Genomic DNA, 26169 nt, shown 5'->3' on the forward strand with positions numbered 1-26169 from the left:
ATATATATATATATATATATATATATATATATATATATGTTATATACATATATATATTTTTGGCATCACCAATTTTTCCAAAGGGTAGATAGCTCGAGGGAATCTTGATTTAAGCTACGCCGACCATTATTCTCTTCATTCATTTCTTTAACATGTTTAATAACATGTTTAAATACAAGAGTTGTCAAAGCTGTTGTACATGTATTTTCTCACATGTATATATTTACAATACATGCACATACATTCGAATTGATGTACATCTAGTAACTTGATGGGCATGTGTTTACAATTAACAGTACCATTGAAAAAGCGGAAAATCAATAAATAGGTTTTTTTTGGAATCATATTTCTTTCAGATATCTCCGTGGAAACTCAATTACAGAGTTGCCATCATCTTCGTTTGAAGGAATATCTTCACTAGAAACTTTGTGAGTATTACAATATAAACATGTTCATCATTGGATCATTATCGCTTGCGTGCTTTTCAGTGGCGTAACTACGGGGGGCATGGGGGGCACGTGCCCCCCGATCGGCTGGCCAAAAAAAAAAAAGGGGAAAAGGAGAAAAAGAGGGAAAAAGGAAGAGAAACGTATAAGTGGGGGAAAGAAGAAATTGTTGTTTATCATAGTGTTATATTATGTTATATAACATAAGAAGCATTTTTTCACAACTTTATTTGCTTAATTGTGTCTTCATTGTTCGTGGTGCTCACATAGACTTTTTAACGAGATATATAAAACTGCTGTACTAAAGCCTCCGGTTTTCAAATCAATATACATGTACAACAAAATAATATATTTCCTCGCAATTAGAGTCATTATTGTTTTAAGTAGTGATATATTCTTCTTTTTCATGACTACTGAAAGTTCATTTCCTGTCCGTGCTAACGTTCGCATTACTAGTGGATTGGTGAGATTTGATCTGAATATCAAAAATTTTAGCTCGTGCTTCGCGCTCGCAGTGTTTCATTAGTGAGATGCGTATGATAATCATGATTACAATGACTTCAAAAAATGCTCCATGTGTTTAGATGTAATTCTAACCAAATCAGCCGCACTTGGCACTCGCATTAGATTACTATGATGAGATATGTATACTCTGACTTAATGAATTCGTAACTATAGTCCTTAAAATATCCATGTTTGGGGTCAATATATACAAAAATTTCAGCTCGCGCTTCGCGCTCGCATCATTTGGTTAGTCAAATACGTAGGGTCTTAGAGAATTCCTACAAACAACCCTTACAATGCCCCTCTTCAGGTCTATATTTCCTAAATTTTCAGCTCGCGCTTTCGCGCTTGCAGTATTTGATTTAGTAAGATACGTATGATAATCATGATTACATGACTACAAAAGGTGCTTCATGACTGTGTTTAGATGTAATTCTAACAAAATCAGCAAAGGATGGCACTAGCATTAGATGACTATGGTGAGATATTTATACTCTTAATGGATTCTAAAATATAATCCTTAAAGTATAATATAATATAATATAATCCTTGTTTAGGGTCAGTATATAACAAAATTTTAGCTCGCGCTTCGCGCTCGCATTGTTTGTTTAACGAGACAGTTGATTATCATGATCACAAAACAATTTGCTTATAATGTCAATTTTTAGCCCTCAATATCAAAAATTTTCAGCTCGCGCTTCGCGCTCGCATTATTTAATCAGTGAGATACATATTCGTTTGATGGCACTGCATGTCCTTAAAATATCTCTATAAGGTCAGTATACCTGACAACTGAGCGCGCTTCGCGCGCTCCCTAAATGACCCGAAATTTTTGCTGGTGCCCCCCCCCCAATGCCGTGACCCACGGTACGCCACTGGTGCTTTTACTAATATTTCTAGCTGTACTGTTTTTAATTCATGATAATATTACAGCTATAGGATTAGGAAGATTATACATCGACAAAGAAATATACACCACTTTCGATTCCAAGAGGACAGTTTCATACTTCTCTTAATTGAAGGTTTAATTAATGCTTCTGCATGAAGTGCTGCTTAATATATAGAAGTTTTTATGATATGAACGAATTCATATAAGGCATAAAAACTGTACTAAATGTAATTCCTACTAACTAGTGGGCATTAAAGTGTTAATGGTGCAGTTTTGGCTCAGTTTATCGCAAGGCTCGGTTTATTTGTTCTGTAGTATTTTCCTGCGCGTCTTTCAAAGTATACAATATTATATCAGATGGGGCCGGATATCGACTGTGTTGAACAAAAAAAACCCGCAGTTGTCATGAGATCAAAACACGACTGTAATCAAAGTAAAAAAATAACTGGTTTAATAATTTGATTTAACTTTTTATCTTACAAATTTGATTTGAATTTTTAATTACTTTATAATTCTTTGTGTGATTCCACTGCCTGAACAACTGCACTGAAAAAATATTGGGCAAAATTTTAACCAGCACGAGGGTAATTATGTGTCCAACCAATAATTAAGTATTTTACCTAATGCGGGAAGCATATTGTAAAGTAAGGTTACAAAATAACCAGCAATTATTTTGGGCAAAATTTTAATCACGCTGGATAGATAAAAATGCCCAAAATAAATGCCTAATGTTAGTTAGACACATAATTAACCTCAGAGCATTTTTTTACAGAGCATTGTTTTTGTATTTAGATTTTTGTTTTACTTATTTTACTTTGTTATGATTTGTTATTCTTTGTATTTGTTTATATATTGCACGGCCTCTCTGAAAACCATTGGCTGATCGAGGGCTTTTTACCGTGTTTAAATAAAATAAATCAAATCAAAATCAAAATGCTAATCTCTGACAACTTGTACGAGTGTTATGTAATAGAATTTGTATTTTGTTTGGTTTCTTCTTCTTTATTCGACAGACATATACAGAATAATGGATTGAGGAGTGATTTAATAGAAGATGGCACATTTTCTAATCTCACGAATCTCAAGTCACTGTAAGTATATGATTTGATTCACTTCAATTTGATTTCATTCACAATCCTGAAACATAATTCATGACGTGGTTAGCTAGAACTTTACAGTTTGAAATGAAACTGAGCTTGAGAAGTACATGAAATATCATGAATATAGTCCATCATGATGGAATACGCTTCGCTTTTATTTACTTAATCTTTTATTTTTACGACTTTCCTTAAAAAGCTTTACAAACATGGCAAAAGTTGTATAACATCGATGATACAAGGACGATTAAGATGTTTCATCCATAATCATTGATAATCTTGATATCTTCCTGACGTAATGTTCGTTATCTATACATTTTGCTAAAAAAAATTATCATCTAATTTCAATTCAGTAACTCTTCGAATTATCGTTTTGATAAATTTTGAATCCCGTGACGCACTATGGACCAATCACGCTTGGCTATCTACATTGGTCAAGTGATTATTGTTAATCTCCATGTCCATTTGAACAGGGGTTTTTAAAATCAGAAAAAAAATCTTTCCGTGTTAAATGTCACTGTCACACACATCCTGCTCCACACCAATGGCTTCTGAATGAAAATAGTCCTTCATTTTGCTCTGGAACGGGCACCATTGGCTTTTTTCAGTGCCGGGGGGGGGGGGGGAGTCTGTTTGGAGCTCCTTGAAAGGAGGAGGCGTTGAAGAATGGAAGATATTGGTAACATTGTCCATGTTATTGAAACATTTTTGGTTTTAGAGACAGCTGTCGGCACAATTCAAATCGTTGTAAACCAATTCTATCACGATTCGAGGTTTGTTCCATCTTGGAGTAGGTCCACGGTTCCATCGTGTTCTCTATGGGGAGAGAGGGCTGTCCTACTTTCGCTTTCCTACTAAACATTACAATACTGTCACCGTGAATGTGGATTAGGATCGAAGGGGGAAGAAAGGAACAGAAAGTGTAAAATATAGTATTACAAGTGGGAGATATATGGAGAGAGGGGAAAAGAGAGAGGAGAGAAAGATAAGGGAGAGGGGGAGAAAGGAAGAGGGGGCGGATGAGAAAGAAATTGTGGGGAGATTTAATATACGCCATTTTTGGCTCATACGCCACTGTATGGGAGGAAGGGAGAGAGATGCAGCTAGAAGACCCCAAAAGGACAGAGCTACATGGCAATAATACGGGATCGGAATTGGAATGAAAGTGATATTTTTGAGTCTGTCGTCGGTAGTAATCCTGGACGAGATTGCCTTGATCGAGGTCGTGAACCTCACACACCTAATGATGCGGTAAATGCCCCGTCGGAAAGGCGGAGGGGTACACCTGGAGAAGGGCGTAACCGGGTTATCTCCTATCGGGAGCGGGAGAGGGGGGGTGGAGAAGGTTGTATACTGTAGGCAGTTATCTCGTAAGGAGGGGGGCGGGGTCAGAAATATATAAAATGAAAGTCAAGCACCTCGGCGAAGTTCACCGAGAAAAAAAAGACCCAAATATTTCAACATATTCCCCAGAAGTGGAGGTTAGACAAACTTGGGTTTCCAGGAATATTTCACGAATGGCTAATGGCAGTGGCGTAACTACGGGGGGGGGGCATGGGGGGCACGTGCCCCCCCCCCCCCCAATCGGCTGGCCCCCCCCAAAAAAAAAAGCGGGGAAAGGGAGAAAAAGCGGGAGAAAGGAAGAGAAACGTAGTGGGGAAAGAAGAAATTATGTTCATTATAAATGTTATAATATATATCATAATTTTGTTATATTACATGAAAGAGCATTTTTTCATAACTTTATGAAACATTATTTGCTCACAGGGCCTATGACTTTATTGTTCCTGGTGCTCGCATAGACCGTTTAAAGAGATAAATAATCCTGATGTACTAAAACCTCCTGTTTTCAAATCAATACTGTACACCAAATACATTACCTCGCAATTCGAGTCATAATTTTTTCATGTAGTGACATTTGCCCGTTTTTATGACTGCTTAAATTGATTGCCCTATTTAAGGTCTAATATAAAACATTTCCTGTCCGTGCTAACGTTCGTATTAGTTGATTGGTGAGATGTCTACTCTTCAATGAATTCCTAAAATCAGTCCTTAAGATGTCTATTTTTCTGATCTCAATATCAAAAATTTTCAGCTCGCGCTTCGCGCTAGCGTCATTTGGTTAATGAAATACGTACAGTCTTAGTGAATTCCTGCAAACAAACAAGACTTTGAATGCCCCTCTTTAGGTCTGAATTTCCGAAATTTTCAGCTCGCGCTTCGCGCTCGCAGTATTTCATTAGTGAGATGCGTATGATAATCATGATTACCATGTCTACAAAAAAAAATGCTTAAAATGCTTAACAAAATCAGCAAAGGGTGGTACTAGCATTAGATGACTTTGCTGAGATATGTATACTCTTAATGGATTCCTAAAATATATTCCCCATTTTGGGTCAATATATACAAAAATTTCAGCTTTGTTTAGCGAGGCAGGTACATATCATGATTACAAAAAAAAAATGCTTATAATGTCCCTTTTTAGGTCTGAATATCAAAAATTTTCAGCTCGCGCTTCGCACTCGCATTATTTAATCAGTGAGATACATATCCGTTTAATAGCACTGCATGTCCTTAAAATGTTTCTATTTGGTCAGTATACCTTAAAACTGAGCGCGCTTCGCGCGCTCCCTAAGTGACTCGAATTTTTTGCTGACGGTGCCCCCCAATGCCGTTGCCCACGGTACGCCACTGGCTAATGGCCTAATAATCATGGCAATAGCACAAAGGCGTAGTTGAAGAACAGGTGGCCATGATAAGATTGTACTAATCTATATCAGAAAAAATCGTTCAAAACCGTGGACCTGTTACATTAAAGTTATGATTATCATGTTGCCATCCAATTTTAACTATCAGGATTAAAGGGCGAATCAGCCAATCAAAATCAAGGATTCCAGGAATACCATCGGATGACAACGTTACCATGGTAGTAACTTTTTCGCAACTTGCCTAAGGAGTAAACTTACCAATTTCACATGTTAGTTGTGCTAGACTAGTTATCATACGAGAACCATACTAGGAAACTGCCATGACAGATTTTCAAAATTAATAGCTACACTCAATTTGTTATTTGCTTCCAGCAACATATTTTGGGGTGTTCTTTGGGGGTTTGAGGGCCGCAATACTTCGACCCTAATCATATTCAGGAACAAAACTAAGTTTTTCGGTTGTCTTTGGGGGTTTAAAACAGAAAATCCTCCCGTTTCCCCCTATGAATACGAAATATTTTATCAATAATCTAAAAGCCTGGGGCACGTCGCTTGCTTGTTATTAATCAACCTGTTAACTTTTCAAGAAGTTTAACCTTTCGTTCACACAGTAAAAATCGTAATTTGAATGATAATTCCCTGAATAAATAAGCCTAAAAAGTGACGAATTTTAAGTACATGTGAAACCAAACTAGAATATGATTTGAATCAGGAACGCTTATCATGATCACAATCACAATCATTATTACAATGATAATTCAAGATTCACGTGTGAAAAGGGCCATGGAAATTAGAAGGAAGAATCAAGAAGCCATGCTTTAAAAACACTTATCATCGGGGGGGGGGGGGGGGGTAGCACCAAGACATTTCGATAGGGGGGAGGGGCAACATGACCTAAAGGCGAAGTCCTATTTTTCTCAGTTGAATATACGAATAGAGAGTTTAACAGGAATCAGAACTTTCCAATTTATACTCTTTTTTTTTCTTTTCTCTTCATTTCTCTCCCTCTTTTCACTTCCTCTACTTCTTTTTTTCTTCACTACTTGCGTTCGGGTGGGGGGGGGGGGGTCACCCATTCCCCCTATGGTGTCGCCCCTGCTTTAATAATGTCGAGTATCAATTGGACCCGATGGGCGGATAGGCGGCTTTTCTGTTACATAAACAGATAAATTTAACCTGTATTTCTTAATTTAAGTGTTCAGAAGATGAACAAATGAATTATTTGCGCAGTTTTGTTAGTCTGATACAACGAGGCAATTCTGACAATTGAAGAAATTTAAAAATTAAAGAAATTAAAAGGTTATCACTACAAAACGTTTATAATTTCCCCACCTGTCAAATGTACTGTATTTTCATCCCATTTTGTAAGGCTCAGTATATTATACATTGGCATTGTATAGGCCCTTTATATCCCCCAATTTCTTATGTGACACACTCGTAATTGGCGTACGATGATATCATTTAATTTCTTAAAAACCTTTTTACAACAATATGTTTCAGTTCTTTATACCAATTTCCCAGCTTTTATCCTCAGTTATTTATTCGCTTCAAATGTAAAAAAACCCCGTGTATGTATGAATTATTCAACTTATCATGAATAGGCTATTGTTTATTATAAGTTGAAAAACTGATGCATATAGCTTTCATAATTCGATACCATTTTTTTCTCGTCACATTCACCTATAAAGTCCTTAAAAAATGATGAATTTCGTTTCAAATTTTTCAGTCACGTACACCATAGACTGTTTATTTCAGAACACAAAAAATGTTACCAACACCACGAACACGTCGAGATTAAACTCGAATAAACGAATCAGGGACGTGGGAAATAGGGATAAATAATTGGTATATAACAAAGAACAGATTGATTAGATAACGTGCTGGAACATGGGCTATGTATTTCCATAGTTTCAAATTTTCTGTCCTTGCCAGGAAATTGGTGAGGTTATCGTTGTACGATGAAAGAAGAGAAAATGTTATTAAATGTTGGCAGAGATGGAGCATATTGTCAAACATGATTACATGATCGAAAACACGTATCAGATCATGCGAATGGAAAGTATGTGAACTTTATTGAAAGGTGTCGTTTTCATATTCGTTTTCTGACATGATTTTGAAAGGAGAAATAAATTGAGAATTGGAAATGGAATTTGCTGACACGATATTTGAAACTTAGTTGTGTTTCAGAACACAAACTATGCCCGAATGATACAATTAATTTCAATTAGTTGCAATTAATAAAAAACGCATATATGTTTATTACTGGAAATCTTTAATTACTTTTTTTCGAATAACACATAAGAAATTTTGGAGAAATAAAAGATGTGATGATGAAATGCTGGAAAAGGGGAAAGATAAAACACATTTTGTAATCACGAGCTACACTATTGATTATACCTCGTTCCCGCTGTCGTGTGATCCTTTACGAAGACCACTGCACGATTGGCCTTCCGTTGCTCGTACGATCGTTTGCGATCATTTATAGGTCACAATATATGTTGCACAGAATCGCAACGGTTGTAAGCAGTCGCACCACCAATATTTTATTGTAAAGGGGCCTAACTGATCGAGAAAATTTTTGAACCATTCAAATTTTTAAAACCATTTTAAAATCAATACGATTACCACGACTGATCCGATAAGATCCCTACGATTACTCAACGATTAAGACCGCCATTTGAATCGTGACACGGAGTGGGAACTACGTATAAAAATGTAATTGCTACAGATTGTGAAGGTTTTTTTTTTCTCATTCTCTCTCTCGAAAATTGAATCGTGTCAATAAAGAAATTCATTTTTAGTATTACTTTTATTGGAATTGTTTGGCAATATGCTATATATGTCATAAGATTATTTTGTTTATTGTTTCCCCAGAGATTTATCAGGCAACAGAATAGTTCTCTCTGCAAACATGATACAGCATCTTCTACCACTCACGAGGCTTCAAACACTGTAAGTACCAGTCATTCCACTGATTGTTGTCATTTTTCAAATCCCTGTGAAGAGCGAACAGTTTTACTACTAGTTTGGATTAGGAAGTGATGACTTACATATTTATGGGGTTATTTCTGCAGCGCCAAGTTCTTCCCACGTAAAAATACCAGAACTCAAGATTTAATCAAACTGCGCGCTTCCTAAATCATCAGCCACACCGACCCCCCCCCCCCCCGAATTTGATCTGTCCCCGATTCTTTGTGATTAGCTGTAGCCCCATCACACGGGGAGAGGGGGTATGATCACCTCTTTGACTTTACAAATGTTACAGCAAAGAATAAATGAAATACCATCCACCTACTTTTCCAAATGCCATAATACACTTTTGTACGATCTTATGAATTCGGGTATCATTCAATATAACACTTTATATTACATTAAAGGTACAACCTTGTAGGCCTATGGACTTGTTTTGCATTTCGTTTATTTATTTTTTTTTTTGGAAATGGCATAAAAATCTTAAATCTTTAATATATTCACTTACCATACTCACCGCCGAATTTCCTCAAGAACCCTATAGCTATTGCATTTCGGAGAGGGTAGGAGATAGATATGAGATTGGCGGAAAAAGAACGGCTTAATTACCCGCTGAGAACAAAATTTAAGTATGAAGGATTAAGCACATTATAATAACTTTAAATGCATGAGCATACGAAGCGCCCACCCGGAAATATAAAATCCATCCTTTAATGCAAATTTGTACTAATTTCTCCAAAGTGTGCGCCAAATACTTGTTTTCAATTTTAAGATAAAAAAATGCACTAATGGCCTGAATTGGCTCATTCACTTAGCACATCCCTTTCCCTTTTTAAATTGGATAATTTTTCTTACATTCGTCCTACCCTTCCTGGAAGAAATTTATGATGGTATGTTCCACTCGATTCTTCGCGTCGTTTTTTTTTCTTCCTCAAGGGAGCGGGGGGGGGGGGGGGTTTCAACGGTAGAAATCGTTTTATTTTTTTTATTTCATTTTCTGCAAGCACTTTCGTGCTCAGTCATGTATTACAGCCATTACAAAGTGCTTCGACAGACAGGTCCCTTTACAATGTAATTTCATGAGCAGAACTAATCCCCTTCTTTAACGCCGACGAAGAAACATTAAAAGAGATCGAATTACAGCCGGGGTTGAATTGGTGCGCCATTTCAAAGGGCACACTTTTTAGGCGTTTCGCCCCGACTTTACGACGGGATTGACGATATTTCTCCATCGCATTTTACGAGATGGAATCTCGGAGTTTATTTCTTCGTTACGGGGCTGTTACCTAAAATGTCAAAACAACCATACATCACTTCTATTAGCCCGTTGCTATGGACACGATGGAGGCACGAGCTCAAGTTGACGACTCCAGGGCGTGAAGGGTGGCGAGATGAAAACGAGGGGCGGGCACCGATGAACAACCCAAAAATGTTTCGGAAAATAGAAGTTGGAAGGGACCCTGTGTAACAAATTTCTTTAAAGGAGAATGAAACCTGTAGAGCAAGATAGCTTGTGTGAAAACAGAAAAAAAACAAAGAAACAGATCAACGAAAGTTTGAGAATAATTGGACAAATAATGATAAGGTTATGGGCATTTGAATATTGCGATCCCTAATGCTATGGAGATCCTCAATTTGGCAATGCGACAAAGTTGTGTGATGTCACTTGTGAACAACTCTCTATATATTTCACTTAAATTGCCTCTTATCACAAGAGACATTTTTTTTGTATTTTACAGTCCATCAAAGGGAAAGTTGTTCACATGTGACATCACACATCATTGTCGCATTGCCAATGGAAGGATGTCCATAGCATTAGTGATTGCAATATTATAATGCTCATAACTTTCTAATTGTTTGTCCGACTTTTCTCAAACTTTCGTTCTGTTTCTTTGATTTTTCTGTTTCGACACAAGCCTACTTATTCCAAAGTTTTTATTCCCCTTTAACAATCCCTCTCTAGTTCATACTCATTTGTTTACCCATAGAAGAACAATATATATAAGTGATTTTTGTTTTTCATTTTCCTGTATTTCAGAACTCTAACCAACAACAACATTAACACGATCGACAGTTCAGCAGTAGAAATATTCGATCGACTTGAGACATTGTAAGTATTAAAGTAAACATCATTTTTGCCCCGAGGAAATTTGATTTTACATTGCTTTCACACATAAAATCTATATTCTAATAAAAAAATCGACCCATATTAAGGTCTACAATAAGTCATTAGGTATCACCTACTCACATATGCCATGAGTACAATGAGGTGAATACTTTTGACATATAAAATGTTTGAAGAGTTATGCCGATAGACGACAATTTACTCCTTTCATGATCATCTGTAAAAAAAATGTTCTGTTAATCTTACTTTCGACTGTGTCTAGCTCCTCTAATTACTGCACCCCGACAGAGTCCGAAACCAGCTAATCACGTCAATCTCATATCAAATACAAAGAAATTTTGCGTCTTCGAAAGTATATAATTATGAAATTAATACGTTGAATGGTTGAACGCCAGGCTGTGAGAATCAAGTTTCCAATTATTAACCGGATGAAATGAAAATTTTCCCATCAAGATATAATTACACAATTCAGGGCATGGGGTCGAGTTTGTTTCACTGCTCCCGAGAAAAAAAACTTGATTAAAAACGATGTGTTTTTATTTGTTTCGTCGTATTTCAAGTATCATGATGTTTCCCTAAATTTTATGATTACAAAATATTCGTTACATAGTATGTGAAGACATCTCTGTTAGACACAAAATCCTCTCAAGTCGTATTAATGTTCTGGCATTTTGATAAGTGAATTATAAAGTATATGTTCATAAGTCGCAATTGAGTGAAAATTGTAAAGGAGTGTAGTGTTAGGACGGAAATGATCAATACACAATTGACTTGTATAGCTCTCTTATCAGATGACTATTACGCAATAATTCTTATCATTATTATGGCTTTAGCTGTCGATTCCAGTGCTCGATCTAACACTGATTGAACACAGTGTGGAACACATTCTAATTTCACCTTCACATTTGAGCATTTCAACACACCTTCACTCCATACACATATTGGACAGAACAGAGTCCCACAGTGTGTGTCACAATTTGTTCACAGTGTGGAACATTATGTGAAATCTCCTTCACACTGTTAAATTTGAGCATTTCATTATGGAAGCTTAAAAGTGCCACCGAGATGTTGAGATAATTATCTTGGGAAGTCGACATCTTCATAGCAAAAGATCAGATGACGAGATCCTGGATCTCATCGTGTCAACATCTTTTAGAAGAGATGATGAGATGACAAGATCCCGGATCTCATCATGTCAACATCTTTTAGAAGAGATGATGAGATGACAAGATCCCGGATCTCATCATGTCAACATCTTTTAGAAGAGATGATGAGATGACAAGATCCCGGATCTCATCATGTCAACATCTTTTAGAAGAGATGATGAGATGACAAGATCCCGGATCTCATCATGTCGACATCTTTTAGAAGAAATTGTCAGATGACAAGATCTTCGATCCATGATCATGTCATCTAATCATCTCTTCTTAAAGATGTAGACATGACGAGTTACGAGATCATGACATCTGATCATCTCTTCCACTGGATGTAGACATGACGAGATCCAAGATCTTGTCATCTGATCATCTCTTCTACAAGATGTCAACATGACGAGATCCGGGATCTTGTCATCTCATCATCTCTTCTACAAGATGTCAACATGATGAGATCCGGGATCTTGTCATCTCTTCTAAAGATGATGATGAGATCCGGGATCTTGTCATCTCATCATCTCTTCTAAAAGATGTCAACATGATGAGATCCGGGATCTTGTCATCTCTTCTAAAGATGATGATGAGATCCGGGATCTTGTCATCTCATCATCTCTTCTAAAAGATGTTGACATGATGAGATCCGGGATCTTGTCATCTCATCATCTCTTCTAAAAGATGTTGACATGATGAGATCCGGGATCTTGTCGTCTCATCATCTCTTCTAAAAGATGTTGACATGATGAGATTCGGGATCTTGTCATCTCTTCATCTCTTCTTAAAGATGTCGACATGATGAGATCCGGGATCTCGTCATCTTATCTTTTGCTATCAAGATGTCGACTTCCCGAGATAATTATCTCAACATCTCGGTGGCACTTTTAAGCTTCCATATTTCATCACACCTTCACTCCATACACATATTGGACAGAACACAAAGTCTCACAGTGTGTCCAAAGTAAGTTCACAGTGTGGAACACAATGTGAAATCACCTTCACACTGTTAAATTTGAGCATATCAACACACCTTCACTCCATACACATATCCCTACTGGACAGAACACGATGTCCAACAGTGTGTCCACAGTGTGCTCACAGTATGGAACACAATGTGAGATCACCTTCACATTGTTAGATTTGAGCATTCCAACAGTGCGAATCACATATTCACGTATAGCCGACCATGTGTACACGCTGTGAACAGTCACACTGTCGAGGTGTCCACAGTGTGAAAATATCTTCACACCGTTGAATTTGATCATTTTAACAGTGTGTGAACACACTGTGTGACAATATGTTTTTTTTCAGCTGGATCAGTGCACTGATGGGAATAATCATGCCAGGCACTTACCCAGAATGTGAGCGCTGCAATTGAATAAAACCTTATATTTCTAGCTTGCTGATGTGGTTTACGGTACACCATGTGGAGTGTTATAGAAACAGTGGATAGCAGAAGAGAATAAGTGGATTGGCGAGAAAGTGGAGATTTGAGAGTAGAGTATTCTTTCTTGAAAATAGTCCTGAAAAGGACTGTAAACCAGAAGGAATGTTGAGTGAGAACAGCTTGAGTAGTAGAGCTGATGAGGAGATGCTGGCTTGAGTCGGCGAGTAGAGATGATGAGTAGTAGAGAGACTCGACGTTTCGGACAGGTTGACAGTCCGTCTTCAGGAGTGAGTGTTCGCTCGGCGTGCGGCGGTACTTATATTTCTAGGCGTTTAGTGATTCGAAATTGTAGATGGATGAAAACTGCTGCCAATATGTTATTTAATTTCGTTTTTTTTTTCTCCATTTCATTCGGTATTTCTATCTATTTCCCTTTCAGAGACCTCACATCAAATGCGTTTGTCTGTGACTGTGAGTTGTCTTGGTTCAGGAATTGGTTACTCAACACTGTTCATATTAACCATCAGATCAATGGAGCGACATGCTCATCACCACCGCGGTATCAGAGAGAGGATATAGACAGGGCCGAATTCTGTCCATCAAGTAAGACTGATTAAAAGAGTAAAATGTGTAGAGATAATTGGCGGTTTAAACATGTTTTCAAGCTCTTACAACCCATTTTTTGGCCCCATTATTTAGGTCTACAATAATAGTGTGCACGAAAGATGATCGTATCCTCCGAATCGTACAATCTCCTTAGGGTAGTGTACGGTGTGCGTACAATTTTCGTACGGATTCGCAATCACCGTGGCGTCTTACTTACGATTTGCTTTAGAGCGAATTTCTATTCATACTGAATAAATGGGGGCATTTTCATCTCATAAAACAGAAGCCTACAGTATTCTATCAACTTCATACAGTACCTCCGTAGCTTGTTTCTTCCGGTAAGACTCGGATATTAAAACGATCGAGTTAGGTCATTATTACTTATTCAGACATATTTTACCATGTTCATATTCTCTCTTCATATTTACACAACTGATCCAGTCAATCAGTGGCGTATTGTGTCTTAACTAATTGAGGGTGTACAACACGGCGTAAGGGGCAAACTTTATTGAAAATCAGGAGCGAGAGAAATTGTGTACCTTTTTAAGATGAAAATTTGTTGTAAAAACTTTGGGGCGTTCATTCAGCATAAAATGCATTACTTCATTTTATTGTCGACTTTTATTTTATTTCAGGCGTCTGTGTCTCGTGCAATGGTGGGAGCAATGTGGAGTGTAACAGCCAGTCCAATTCCATACAAACTTGTAGTTCATCACAGGTAAGCAACGAAGTCAGATTTTCGGCCTCGTACTATTATACAAGTGGTTCAAAATGATTATATCGGCCAATAATACGTAAGAATGTAATTTTTCTGGCAATTTATTTGTAGATTTTGTTGGAAATGTTTAAAAACTTATATTTTCACCCCAAATTACCAGCAATATAAAGTGAGTTAAAGCCAAAAACATAATTGAAAAATCACATTCAGGGCGAAATTCTTTAGCTTTTCTGCATAATTAATCAATAAAAAAACAGAAATTATTTTTTTTGAAAATTTTTATTATACGTTCTTAAACTTTACATCCGGCTCTACGCGCGTGCAATTTTTTTGGCGGCGATCGCGCAGTCAGTGGCCGAGATCTAAAGGGGTCAAATTTACCCCCAGTATATCTTTGTCGGAAATAGCTCAGTTAAATACAAAATAGTGCAGTTTCATATTGTCCTTTCAATTTCGAGGGAGCTTGTTTCAACGAGATCCGTGTATCCAACGGTGTGTACAACATTCAGAAAAGTTGCAAGCAACTCCGAGCGTGTCTCAACCAAGTCAGTTCAAACGTCAGAGAGTGCAACGAGGGAACTACGAATTCTGTTTGTAGGACGTGTTGCCTTGGTGATCTTTGTAATAGTCCAGCTTCAGGAGTAATAGGTAAGGACATCAATTTAAAAAAAAATAGAGAGTTATCCTATGTTATTGCCACACGCAATGTGACGATACGCAGGTCTTCACTTTCAAGGGGGGCACACTTCGGTTTTAACGGAATTTTTACACTACATATTTTAATTGTGTCTCTCGGGGGGGGGGCACGGGCCGGCTGTGCCCCCCCCCCCCCTGATCCGCCAGTTGTGTTTTGTTATGAAATTATTCACACTGACTGTTTTTGCTGTTTTATATTTTCATAGGATTTCGGAAATAGACGCTAACGAATAAACTTACGAAATCAAAGAAGGTAGAAATATCCCTATGTAAATTGGTTTCCGAACGTTCCTTCATCGTGCTAATTCTCATTATATATTGTTCCTCAGCTGGTTATACTCTCCCCGGTTTCCCACGTGATCCGAGTCTGGTAGTTGAGACTACGACTCCAGCTCCAGTGAAGAGCACTGCGGCAGAGACTACTGCAGTTTCCACCACACCCACCGAGAGTACAAGTAAGATTCATCATTACTTTCTTAAAGGGATGGTCCGGGCTGAAAATATTTATATCTGAATAAATATAGTAAAATTCACAGAGCAAAATGCTGAAATTTCTTCAAAATCGGATAACAAATAACGAAGTAATTGAATTTTTAAGTTTATCAATTAAAGTTTGTGAAAACAGTTATATGCACATCATAATAAATATTCATTACGTGGGCTGATGATGACACATCCCCTTTCCCTTTTCTTGTTATTAAATGATATCATAAACGTTTCATTATTACATTTGTAAATGGCGTGTCTCCATTATGATGAAATAAGCCTAGAACTGTTTCACCCGAATAATGCAAATCTTTAAAATTCAATAAATTCATGATTTGTTATCCGATTTTGATCAAATTTTCAACAATTTGTTTTGTGAATTTTACTATATTTATTGAGATATAAATATCTCCAGCCTGGACCATCCCTTTAATAATTTGTAATGACCTATCAAATCTTCTAATCGCACTCTCCCCCCTTTTTTTTTTGGGGGGGGGGTGGATCGGTAAAATAATTCAAGGTATTCTTCTCATTGATGTTGGGTATATGTCCATGATGTTCACTGACTGGATTCTTTTAATTGTTTACTGTTTAAACACAGAGTTAAATTTTAGTCGATTTTGAATAAAACAAATGTAGAAGATTCAGTTGCGTAGAATATGAAACGAGTTTCGGGGGGGGGGGGTATGTGAAGGGAGATAGGGTACGTGGCACCTTTTCCTGATGGATGAATTAGTAGAGGTCTTGTCCATCTCACTTTGCTCCGCACATGTTATCCGTATTTTACAAACTTTCTTGGATTAGTTAGAAAATGTTTTTAATGCCACTTGTGATATCAAAAATGTTATGATCGTTTTATGATTATCGTTATATTCGTTCGATGTAAATTAGATCCCCAAAATTGTCCGTAGGTTTATATGTTGTATAATAACCGATTAACTAATCATGTGCATTGGTTTTATCACAACTTTCATTATTATCGTCGTCATCATCATCATCGTGATCATAAAATAATTTACCCTCATCATCCCATCATCATCATCATCGTAATCATCATCATAATTACCGTCATCATCTTCATCATCATCATCATTTTTAATGTGATTATCATCACCATCATCATTACTATCACAAGTATAATTATTGTTAATATCATTCATGTTTTTATCATTATTAGAATCATTGTTGCTACTATTACTACTACTACTGTGCTGCTGCTATTTCTAATCTTACTTTTGTTTTCATCATCGTCATCACCATCCTCATCATCACCATTCTCGTCATTATCATGATTACCATCTTTATCATCTTTTTTATATGACATCAAAACAATATTTTTGCTGATTATCATAATAATAATAATGATGACAATAATAGGGGTATTTCAGTTGTAAAATCTGTAGTATTGTCCTTCTTGTAGTATCATTTATGTATTTAAAAACCACATGTTTATTGTTCTGTACCTTATATTCTCCCTGTATACGACTTCACCCTAAACATATTTTTTACTGTTATACTTATTATCTTTTCATTATTATTTTGGGGAGTTTAATTAACATGAAAGTTGTATGACATGTATGACTTATCTTTTTTAACTTTCCTATTTGCATGCTATTATGATTTACTCATGCATGTTTTCCTTTCTTTCACTTTCCTTTGCCACCCATTTCCGCACCCCACTCTATCGGTGTCACCCTATAATCATTATAATGTGCATGCACTCAACTAATATAGACAACTACACTAGTATCACCGACCATAGTGATAAGACCACATCAGCATCTCCAACAACCACCTCATTACCAGAAACAACATCGAATATTGCCTCGAAAACCCATATTGTTGGAACAACAACGCATGCCACGACTACAAAAAGTAGTCCACCCGTTGTAACAACGGAATCCCCACCTGATTCAACTGTTTCACAGAAACAAACACCATCTGGGAAAACTACACCGACATCGCAAACAACAGCAACGATTTCGGAATCACACACACAAGTGGTAACTAGTTTTTTCCCGGCAACTGGGGACTTTGTGATAACTACACTGGAGCAAACACAAACGCCATTGGTTAGCAAGACACCGGTGGCGCATACAACACCTTTTCAGAAAACACCTACTTCCAATACACTGACACCGTTGGTAACACGCCTGTCCTCATCCAGTGTTGATTCTCAACAAACAACACCTGAGCAAACAGAAACACCGTTAATTAGCAGGACTCCGGTCATGCAATCAACATCTTTTCAGAAGACATCTACTTCAAATACACTGACACCACGCGTATCGTCAGTCAGTATCTCTACTGAAGAAACAACATCTAAGCAAGCACAAACACAGGCGAAAACAACACTCTTTCCAAGAACACAAATTTCAAGTACGCCAAAACCATTGATAACGCGAGTGTCACCGACAACTTTGGATTCTGTTAAATCAACACTGGAACAAACACCGTATGTTAGTACTACACCATTGCCATCCGTGGGGACAACATATGTTGCTTCCTCACAGAAAATGGATTCCTCGACACTAGTGACAGTAACAACAATCCCTCAAACAACCACTTCCCCACTAGATGTGTCAACAAAAACTTCAACAGATCACTTTCCAAGCACCGAGTCAATATCGACAATTTCGTTTCCATCATCTCAATCAACATCTTTTACAACATCATTAGCAACAAATTCAAGAGCACCAGCCATTACAACATCAGAATCTTCCACAACATCGTTATCAACACATCCCACATCATCTGAAAAAGCTACAACTATACCTACAATGGAATCACAAACAACCGCTCCATCCCCAATCACAACTGATACAGATGCATTTAAAAGCACAACTTTAGTATCCCTTCATTCGAGTTCCTCTGCAAGAGCAACTACGCTGCCGTCCGAAACAACATCAACAACAGGTGCAATAACCAAATCATTAAGTACATCATCTCCAGTATTGAACACATCACTCCCGACATCATTATCAACAACAAATCAATCAGATATCACAAACTTACCCTTGGGAACAAAAATGACATCACCGGATTCAACTCAAGAATCGGACACACCACAATCGACACTTGACATTACAGCAACAACAGGTACAACCCAAGCTATTCATCCGGATTCAACTTTGACAGCACTATCAGAGCGGAGCACACAAACACCAATATCATCAACATTAGCTATAACAACAGAGAAAGGTACCACAACTGGTTCTGCACAAACATCAACAGATTCCACAGCAACATTCAATAGCTCACCATGGACTTTAGCCACAACTCAAACATCACAATCTAACAAAGAAATTTCGGATACAACTATCCCAAGAGCATCGCTGTACGCTCAATCAACAACATCGCCTTCATTAACATCTGAAACATCGGAACTGTCATCTTTGGGAAAAACATATACAACATTATATTCTGACTCAACTTCAACATCCCTCAGAACCCAAATGTCATCCCCATCTACCATGTCTAACGATGCTCATACATTAGTATCAACACTACCCTCAAACCCTACATCAAATTCTATAACCCATACAATTATAACGGGCAGCTCTTCAAGTAGCCCTGAAAGAACTGCCTATAAGAACACTACTTCAACATCTGCTCCGACATATAGCTCTACTTTCATGAACACAGGAACACCCCTTTCACCAAGGACAACGTCTGTGCCTAATTCAACAAGACCTACGATACCGAAAAGTGTGTCAATGACGCCCTCAACGTCCATGGCATCGACCTCGTCGGATCCGACATCCCAATCATCAACAGTAAGTACAAATGCGGTAACAAGTTCTACAAGTAACCCACAGGCGGCATCGACGGCCTCCGTGTCAACGGATCAAGATTCAAGTTCTGCCCCCGTTACGACGCCACCAAGTGCAGGCTCTTACTCCACGAGCTTTACGACATCTACTGGACGACCAACGTCCACCGCTGTATTGGTGCTGCATTGTCCTGAAGAGACGGTCTCAGGAGAGTTTGGTACGATCACATGGCAACGGACACCAGGGTCAGCGACGGCTGGGGTGATCTGTCCATACGGTGGGAACAACCCAAGGTTTTCTGCTGCTACCCGATTCTGGTGAGTATTGTCACGCTGGTCTGAACTTCATTTTTAATTGCTGAGAAACACAGATGTCTGAATGACAGAGGAAAAAAATCTGGAGGATCATTTTGTTCATGAACGCACTTCTGCAACAGACTTCTGTGTTTCTCGATTATTCCAAAGATAGCTTCCAAGATTCCAAGACCAGTGATTCTCCTGAAATTTCGCTCATTGGTATGAATAGTGGTCTTTTTGTCAGTTCTGGAGCTTATAGACGTAGCTTTGATTCTTAAAACAAATGTTAAATCCTCTAAAGAACCAGTAAGGATGGTATATTCGTTTCAAAACCGAATTATTTGGCTTGAAAATTTTGGTGTTATCACTATATTTTACAAAAGAGCATCATATGTTGTGGATCGTCACTTATAATAAATTTGATCTCTGATCAATATTAGGCGAACAGTTTTCGTCCATTCTCGTTGCTCAAGAGAGTCCAGTAGAGTGAATGAGAGGCTTACAAATAAAAATTGACACTGTAGACTCTAAGTAATTGATTTCGTTATTTCATTTTGATTTTTTTTTTCAGCCGTTTGACCCGTGCCGGTGCCGGATGGGACGACCCAAATATCACGTCTTGCGCAACATCCGGCCAGGTTTTACGTAGATTGTCACAAATGAACATCACAGCAGGTAAGTTACATTAGCAACTGTCAAAATCTTTGTACACATTAAAAGCTTCTTTGTAAGCATTACAAACTTATACTACTACTACTACTATTACTACTACTACTACTACTACTACTACTACTAGTACTACTACTACTACTACTACTGCTGCTACTACTATTACTACTACTACCACTGCTATTTTTACTATTACTACTACTACTACTACTACTACTACTACTACTACTACTACTACTATTTCTACTTCTACTACTACTACTTCTACTACTAATCATTTATTTTTTTTCAATGTTTACAAGTAGTTTCATTGGAACTTTCTTTATCCCTCTTCTAGAAAATGCTCAATCCGTATCCGAGGATTTGAAAACTGTCACGAGTGCCTCTACAAATTTAAGCGCATCGGACGTCAACTTCGCAGTGGACGTGCTAGAAAACCTTGCCCGATCTATCAATGAGTATAACAATACGGAAGTGATAGAGAATGCTTTCATCGTAATCAACAACTTAGCAGGAGCACCGATGGGTTCACTCGTTGCCGGGCAACAAGATTCAGACAGTGTAACCAGGTAGTAAAATGTGATTGATTTCAAATTTGGTGAATTGGTTACCGTATTATCATATACAATTGAGAATGTGGTTAATGGATGCATATCTGTACATGTCGTGAATGGTATAATATCATGTGAGAAGATGGGCGTCAATATGTTTAGTGCAGGCAAAAAGAAATAGATGTTTTGTATTCTGGTAAGAAATAATCATTTATTTTGTTATGATACAAATCAAATTTGACGGTAGTTCAGCAATGTACGCCAGAACATAGACTTATACCATTTCCTGATGATCGCTGTTCTGAAATTTTTGAACTGTTTTTTCTTAAAAAAATAGAATTCTTCATTTGATCGACGAGTTCGCTCTGCATGTCGAGTTCATTGGCGACACATTCGAAGTAGTTACGGAAAGGCTAGACGTGGTTGTCATCAAGATCAACCCTGAGATGAACAATGGATTGACTTTTAGAAGCGTGGTCGATGAAAATGGCAATTCAATGGTATATAAATATATACTGCATCTTTCATAAGTTATTCATCATAGATTCCAGATTCATATGAAAAACAAAACCCGAGGTAAATAAAAAAGGACTCGATTTATCGAAGAAGCAAATTGTTTCTAGTGCCACAGCAGAAGCTATACCACATATGTTGATACGTTTGATACTGCATCTTTCCATATACAATCGAAATGAATCAATTTGTTTGATTCATTCATTAGAATTTTATTGATTTTTTTAATTGTTAAGTACTAGGCTAATTCGATTTAACTTTAAACAATTATTCATATATCAAATCTGTCAGCTTCAAGCCTTTCACTTTAGATTATTCTAATGAACAGTATTAAATGTTACACAATAGTAAATATTTTCCATGGTTTATTCGTAAGAATTAATCACAATTCAACTTTGATTAAATCCTTTTCTCACAGGCCCAGCTCTCGTACAACACCACCAGTCCAGATTCTACCGCCGAAGATCCGGCTTCACTAGAGCTCCCAGGCTCGCTCTTTGAAGCTCATTGTGGGGAAACCGATAGAGCCCAGTTTGTGCTCTATAAAGACGTCGTTTTCTTTGAGGTATAAGCTGCTTATTGGTTTATCATACGATATGGGTAATTGGTCAAGCCATTCATTTGTACTTTGTCTGTTCTTATTTGCTGGTATGCATCTGTACTCATATGGTGTATAAAGCTTTTTTCAGAGAAAGAGAATTCAAAAATAAAACGTATAATTTTGATCCAAGACTTAGTGATGCAGTGATAAAAATTACCCTTTGGGCCATCTTTGTGCGAAAGACTTCCATTTGGTAATAAAAGCTTTGCTGGGTTTCAGGAAAATATAATAATTTGGTTCTCTGAAAGAAGATCGGCATATTACTACACATTGCTATGTCTTAAACTTAATTTTTTTTTCACCAGAGAGTAAACACATCAATGCCATTGATAGGCCTATAGTTAATATCAACTCAAACAGTAATGCCTATCAACTGGTCTTGAAACAATGGTGTAGAATCCTAATACATTGCAATTCAGTAACAGAATTCAATTTTTATAAATTATGTAATACTTGAATTACATTCAAATTTATTAATTACATGGTATTGAGAACAGCTCAAAGATTTTTAAAGATACGTTTTATGTTAACTTGGTCAATACAATTTTTTATAGTACATGTAGTTCATCAGGATCCAAACCTGCATAGAGAATCTTCTTCCGCTATCGAAACACTACTTATGAAATGAGATAATCATAGACTTGTTATTTTGTCAAATTAAGGTGATAACGGAAGCCTTAGAAAATATGACTGCCCCTACCACTCAATCCACTTCTACTGATGATGACATCATAGCCAGGGATGCTCTCAACAGTTTAGTGATATCGGCTAGTCTTGGCGATCTCAAGATCACGGGATTAAGGGACCCTGTCAAAACTTCGTTCGTCCACCAGAGACCCGAGGTTAGTACCAGAACTCCATGACAATCATTATGAAGTCATAGGCCCCGTCTCGCAAAGAGTTACTATTGATCCAATCAATAACTCCATCAGCACATCAGTGTCAACAAACATATATTTTATATGTTGACTTTGCTAACTTTCCATAGTTGCGATTGATCGGATCAATCACAACTCTTTGTAAGACGGGCCCCTGATGCATATGACCTCTAAATCTCATAGTGCCCTCCCTCAGCGGATCACCAGCGCATGCAAAGTATTTGCCACATACAAAGATGGCAGCGCGATCTTGTGTTTCATCCTAATAAAGTACGCAGTATTGTGATTTTATGATATTGATGCTCTCATTTTGAATTAAGAACACACTTATTTCCAAATGTTTAATTAATATAAATCTTTCCGAGCATATCTATGATGTTTGTCATGTGTATTTTATTTCCATGCAACATTTAACTCCGCCCGGTAACTGGTTAAGCAGAAACACCTCACGGTGCTAAACGTTCAGTAAGAGTTCTGATTTATTATTACGTGGCATTTTTAAAACGTTTTTTTTTTGTATCTAAACACAGAGAGCTGAAAATCCATCTTGTGTTTTCTGGGATTTCACAGCAGCTGGTAAGTTTTATTGAAACGACAGCTTCTAAAAAAAATATATTTCAAACTCTTCAGTAGAACTTCTTACAGAGAAATGCAAAATACTAAAATATTCAATATTGTTCACGTCATTCGTGGTTTTCAGTCTGCATACATTAATCGATGACTATTTATCAATGTCCCTTGCAATAAGTGCATTGTTCTGTCCACCTCTCCAATTTCTCGCTGCTTCGTTCCCGAGCAACTGTAAGGGGTAATCAAACTCGCACATATTTCACACAATTATGTTCGTCGATCCTAGAGTTAGGAAGTGGGTGGGGATATATGGCGCTAAAAATTTCAGGTGCGGGGATGACCTGTATCCCCCCCCCAAAAAAGAGATAGATCAAGTATGATCGCAGTGGTAAGGGAAAGATTAGAATAAAATTATGATGATAGCAGTGATGATTATCGTATATGCACATGTTGACCTCTATTTTTTTCTCTCTTAAGTTTATTATGTTTATTGTAATTGAATGAAGCATTCCTTTCGGAAAACTGTTAGAAACAGATGGGTGGAGAAAGAAAAAGAAATACTTGGAAGAAAAAGAATGAAATCTTCATATTCATTTATATATATATTAATTTTTATATATGACATAATATTTTTAATGTGATTTTATTTTTCATAGGAGGAAAGGGATCATGGTCAACCGAAGGTTGCATTGCTTCTCAAACATCAGAGGATAGAACGCAATGTGAATGCGATCATCTAACAAATTTTGCTATCTTAATGGTAAGCAAAGTTTCGGCTAAGAAAACTGTTGATTCAACATGAACAGTGACTTGAACACGTTAAATAATTGTAATGCATGGTTAAACTATGCACAAATAGTTCAAGATGTAATTATCGAACATTATAGAAAACAGGATAGAAAATGGTCAGATTAATAACAAGGATGTGTGTACCGACCCCATCTCCAGATCAAGATCTATCTTAATTCCAATGGGTTCACATCTAACGGAGATGGATGCATTTAAAGAATAACTTGATTTATTCCAGGGGGTGTGGATCATTTTTTAAAAATAGGTGAGGGACACACACTTAACATTCAAGAAATCACAGTGAGATACACCAAGATAAAGATTTTAACATTTTGTATACGTTTACTGAAAAGGGGTGAGGCTGACGTCGCCTACCATCAACTCCCCACCTTCATCCCCATCCACAGGGGCCGAGGAAGCGGGGGGGGGGGGCCTTCAGCGCCCACTTTTTTTTTAACAATACCGTGTACAAAAACGTAAATATGACATATGATTGTGATTTTTCGCATGGTCAGCCCCCTCACTTCTGGCTCAGCCCCCTCCCCCACTTTGAAAACCGTTCCGCGGCCCCTGATCCATCTGTCCCCCTTAAAACGCAATCTCTTGATTTATTTTCCTTAGGACATCTATGGAACTACAACTACCTACGACGGAGATCACTTGCTGGCGCTCTCCATTATAACCTTCGCAGGTTGCACGCTATCCATCCTCGGTCTCATAATAACTTTCTTCTCTTACATCATGATCAGGTATATATCACATTCACAAAAGCAATCGCTGATAAATAAAGTAAATTTGTTCCGGGGAGTCTATGGCATATTGTCCACTTAGTTATAATTTTGCATTTATTTTAATCATGGGCTTCTATAGACGGGTTACATCTCTCATTTTTTTTAGAGACGCATATTCCAATTTTGATTGAAAAGGTTATTTTTTCTTCCCATTTTTGAGGGAGATATATTTGCAATGATTACGGTGCATGTATGTATTTATTTATCTCCTCGATTCTTATAAAAGAATGTGTCAGGAAACGTATTCTGACTAAAATCAACCAAAGCCTGAAATTGTTTATCCAATAAGTTGGTCAATCTTAAGTATATACGTTCGTTATTTTCGTCATTATGTTTAAGGATGTACTCAAGGATAATGAAATCATGTGAACAAATATTAATATGGATTGTATAATTAAGATATGGGAATGGGTATATCCCATCTATCTCTATCTACCACTTTCTCTCCCCTCGTCTATTTTGCTATTTTACTCAATCATTGAGGTCTGAACACGCAAAATCTTTATTTAAATCTTTAACCAACCACTGCACTATTCAAGCAGACTGATATGTAAATTAAGAATAACTTTGACTCTTTGTCTCAGGATATTTAAGAAAGCCGTTAACAGAAAGAGGTAACAAAAATATCCAGTGCATGATGCATGTTGTGTGATATCCAATAGAAGTCTTCGTCATATTTTGTGTCCTACCTTTGCCTGACCTAACGTTTATTAGTCAACATAATTATATGTAGTTTTCTAATTTTCCCTATCTTCATTTTTGTTTACAAAATTGAAAATATCATACTGTGTAAAATTTGCTATGAGGTTTCTTATAGAGTACATGTTTGATAATAGCAGCTTCAATTGAAAATATATATTTCGAACAGAATTTCTATTACTTCTGAGCGCCTCCTCTTTATTTTTATCATTCCGCCCAGACTGCGTGTACATAACACATAAGCTAGAAAAGGATCTTT

General features: G+C 37.2%; 1 protein-coding gene across 3 annotated transcripts in view; it reads left to right on the top strand.

Annotated features, from left to right (window-relative positions):
- Positions 1-26169, top strand: part of LOC121414111 (adhesion G-protein coupled receptor G6-like) — a 47756-nt gene that overhangs the window by 16549 nt on the left and 5038 nt on the right. Inside the window, exons 3-20 of one of the 3 annotated variants that reach the window (XM_041607173.1) lie at positions 357-428; positions 2853-2930; positions 8519-8596; positions 10653-10724; positions 13714-13877; positions 14516-14598; positions 15057-15246; positions 15624-15749; positions 17515-19870; positions 20421-20524; positions 20856-21087; positions 21407-21569; positions 22001-22147; positions 22846-23025; positions 23592-23637; positions 24288-24391; positions 25042-25169; positions 25796-25825. In XM_041607173.1, the coding sequence (XP_041463107.1) occupies positions 357-428; positions 2853-2930; positions 8519-8596; positions 10653-10724; positions 13714-13877; positions 14516-14598; positions 15057-15246; positions 15624-15749; positions 17515-19870; positions 20421-20524; positions 20856-21087; positions 21407-21569; positions 22001-22147; positions 22846-23025; positions 23592-23637; positions 24288-24391; positions 25042-25169; positions 25796-25825 (4353 nt within the window). The remainder of the gene's footprint in view (positions 1-356; positions 429-2852; positions 2931-8518; positions 8597-10652; positions 10725-13713; positions 13878-14515; positions 14599-15056; positions 15247-15623; positions 15750-17514; positions 19871-20420; positions 20525-20855; positions 21088-21406; positions 21570-22000; positions 22148-22845; positions 23026-23591; positions 23638-24287; positions 24392-25041; positions 25170-25795; positions 25826-26169) is intronic. The other 2 variants (XM_041607175.1, XM_041607174.1) reach the window with 2 other exon arrangements.

This window comes from Lytechinus variegatus, chromosome 4 (assembly GCF_018143015.1).
Source record: "Lytechinus variegatus isolate NC3 chromosome 4, Lvar_3.0, whole genome shotgun sequence".
Taxonomy (NCBI): Eukaryota; Metazoa; Echinodermata; class Echinoidea; order Temnopleuroida; family Toxopneustidae; genus Lytechinus; species Lytechinus variegatus.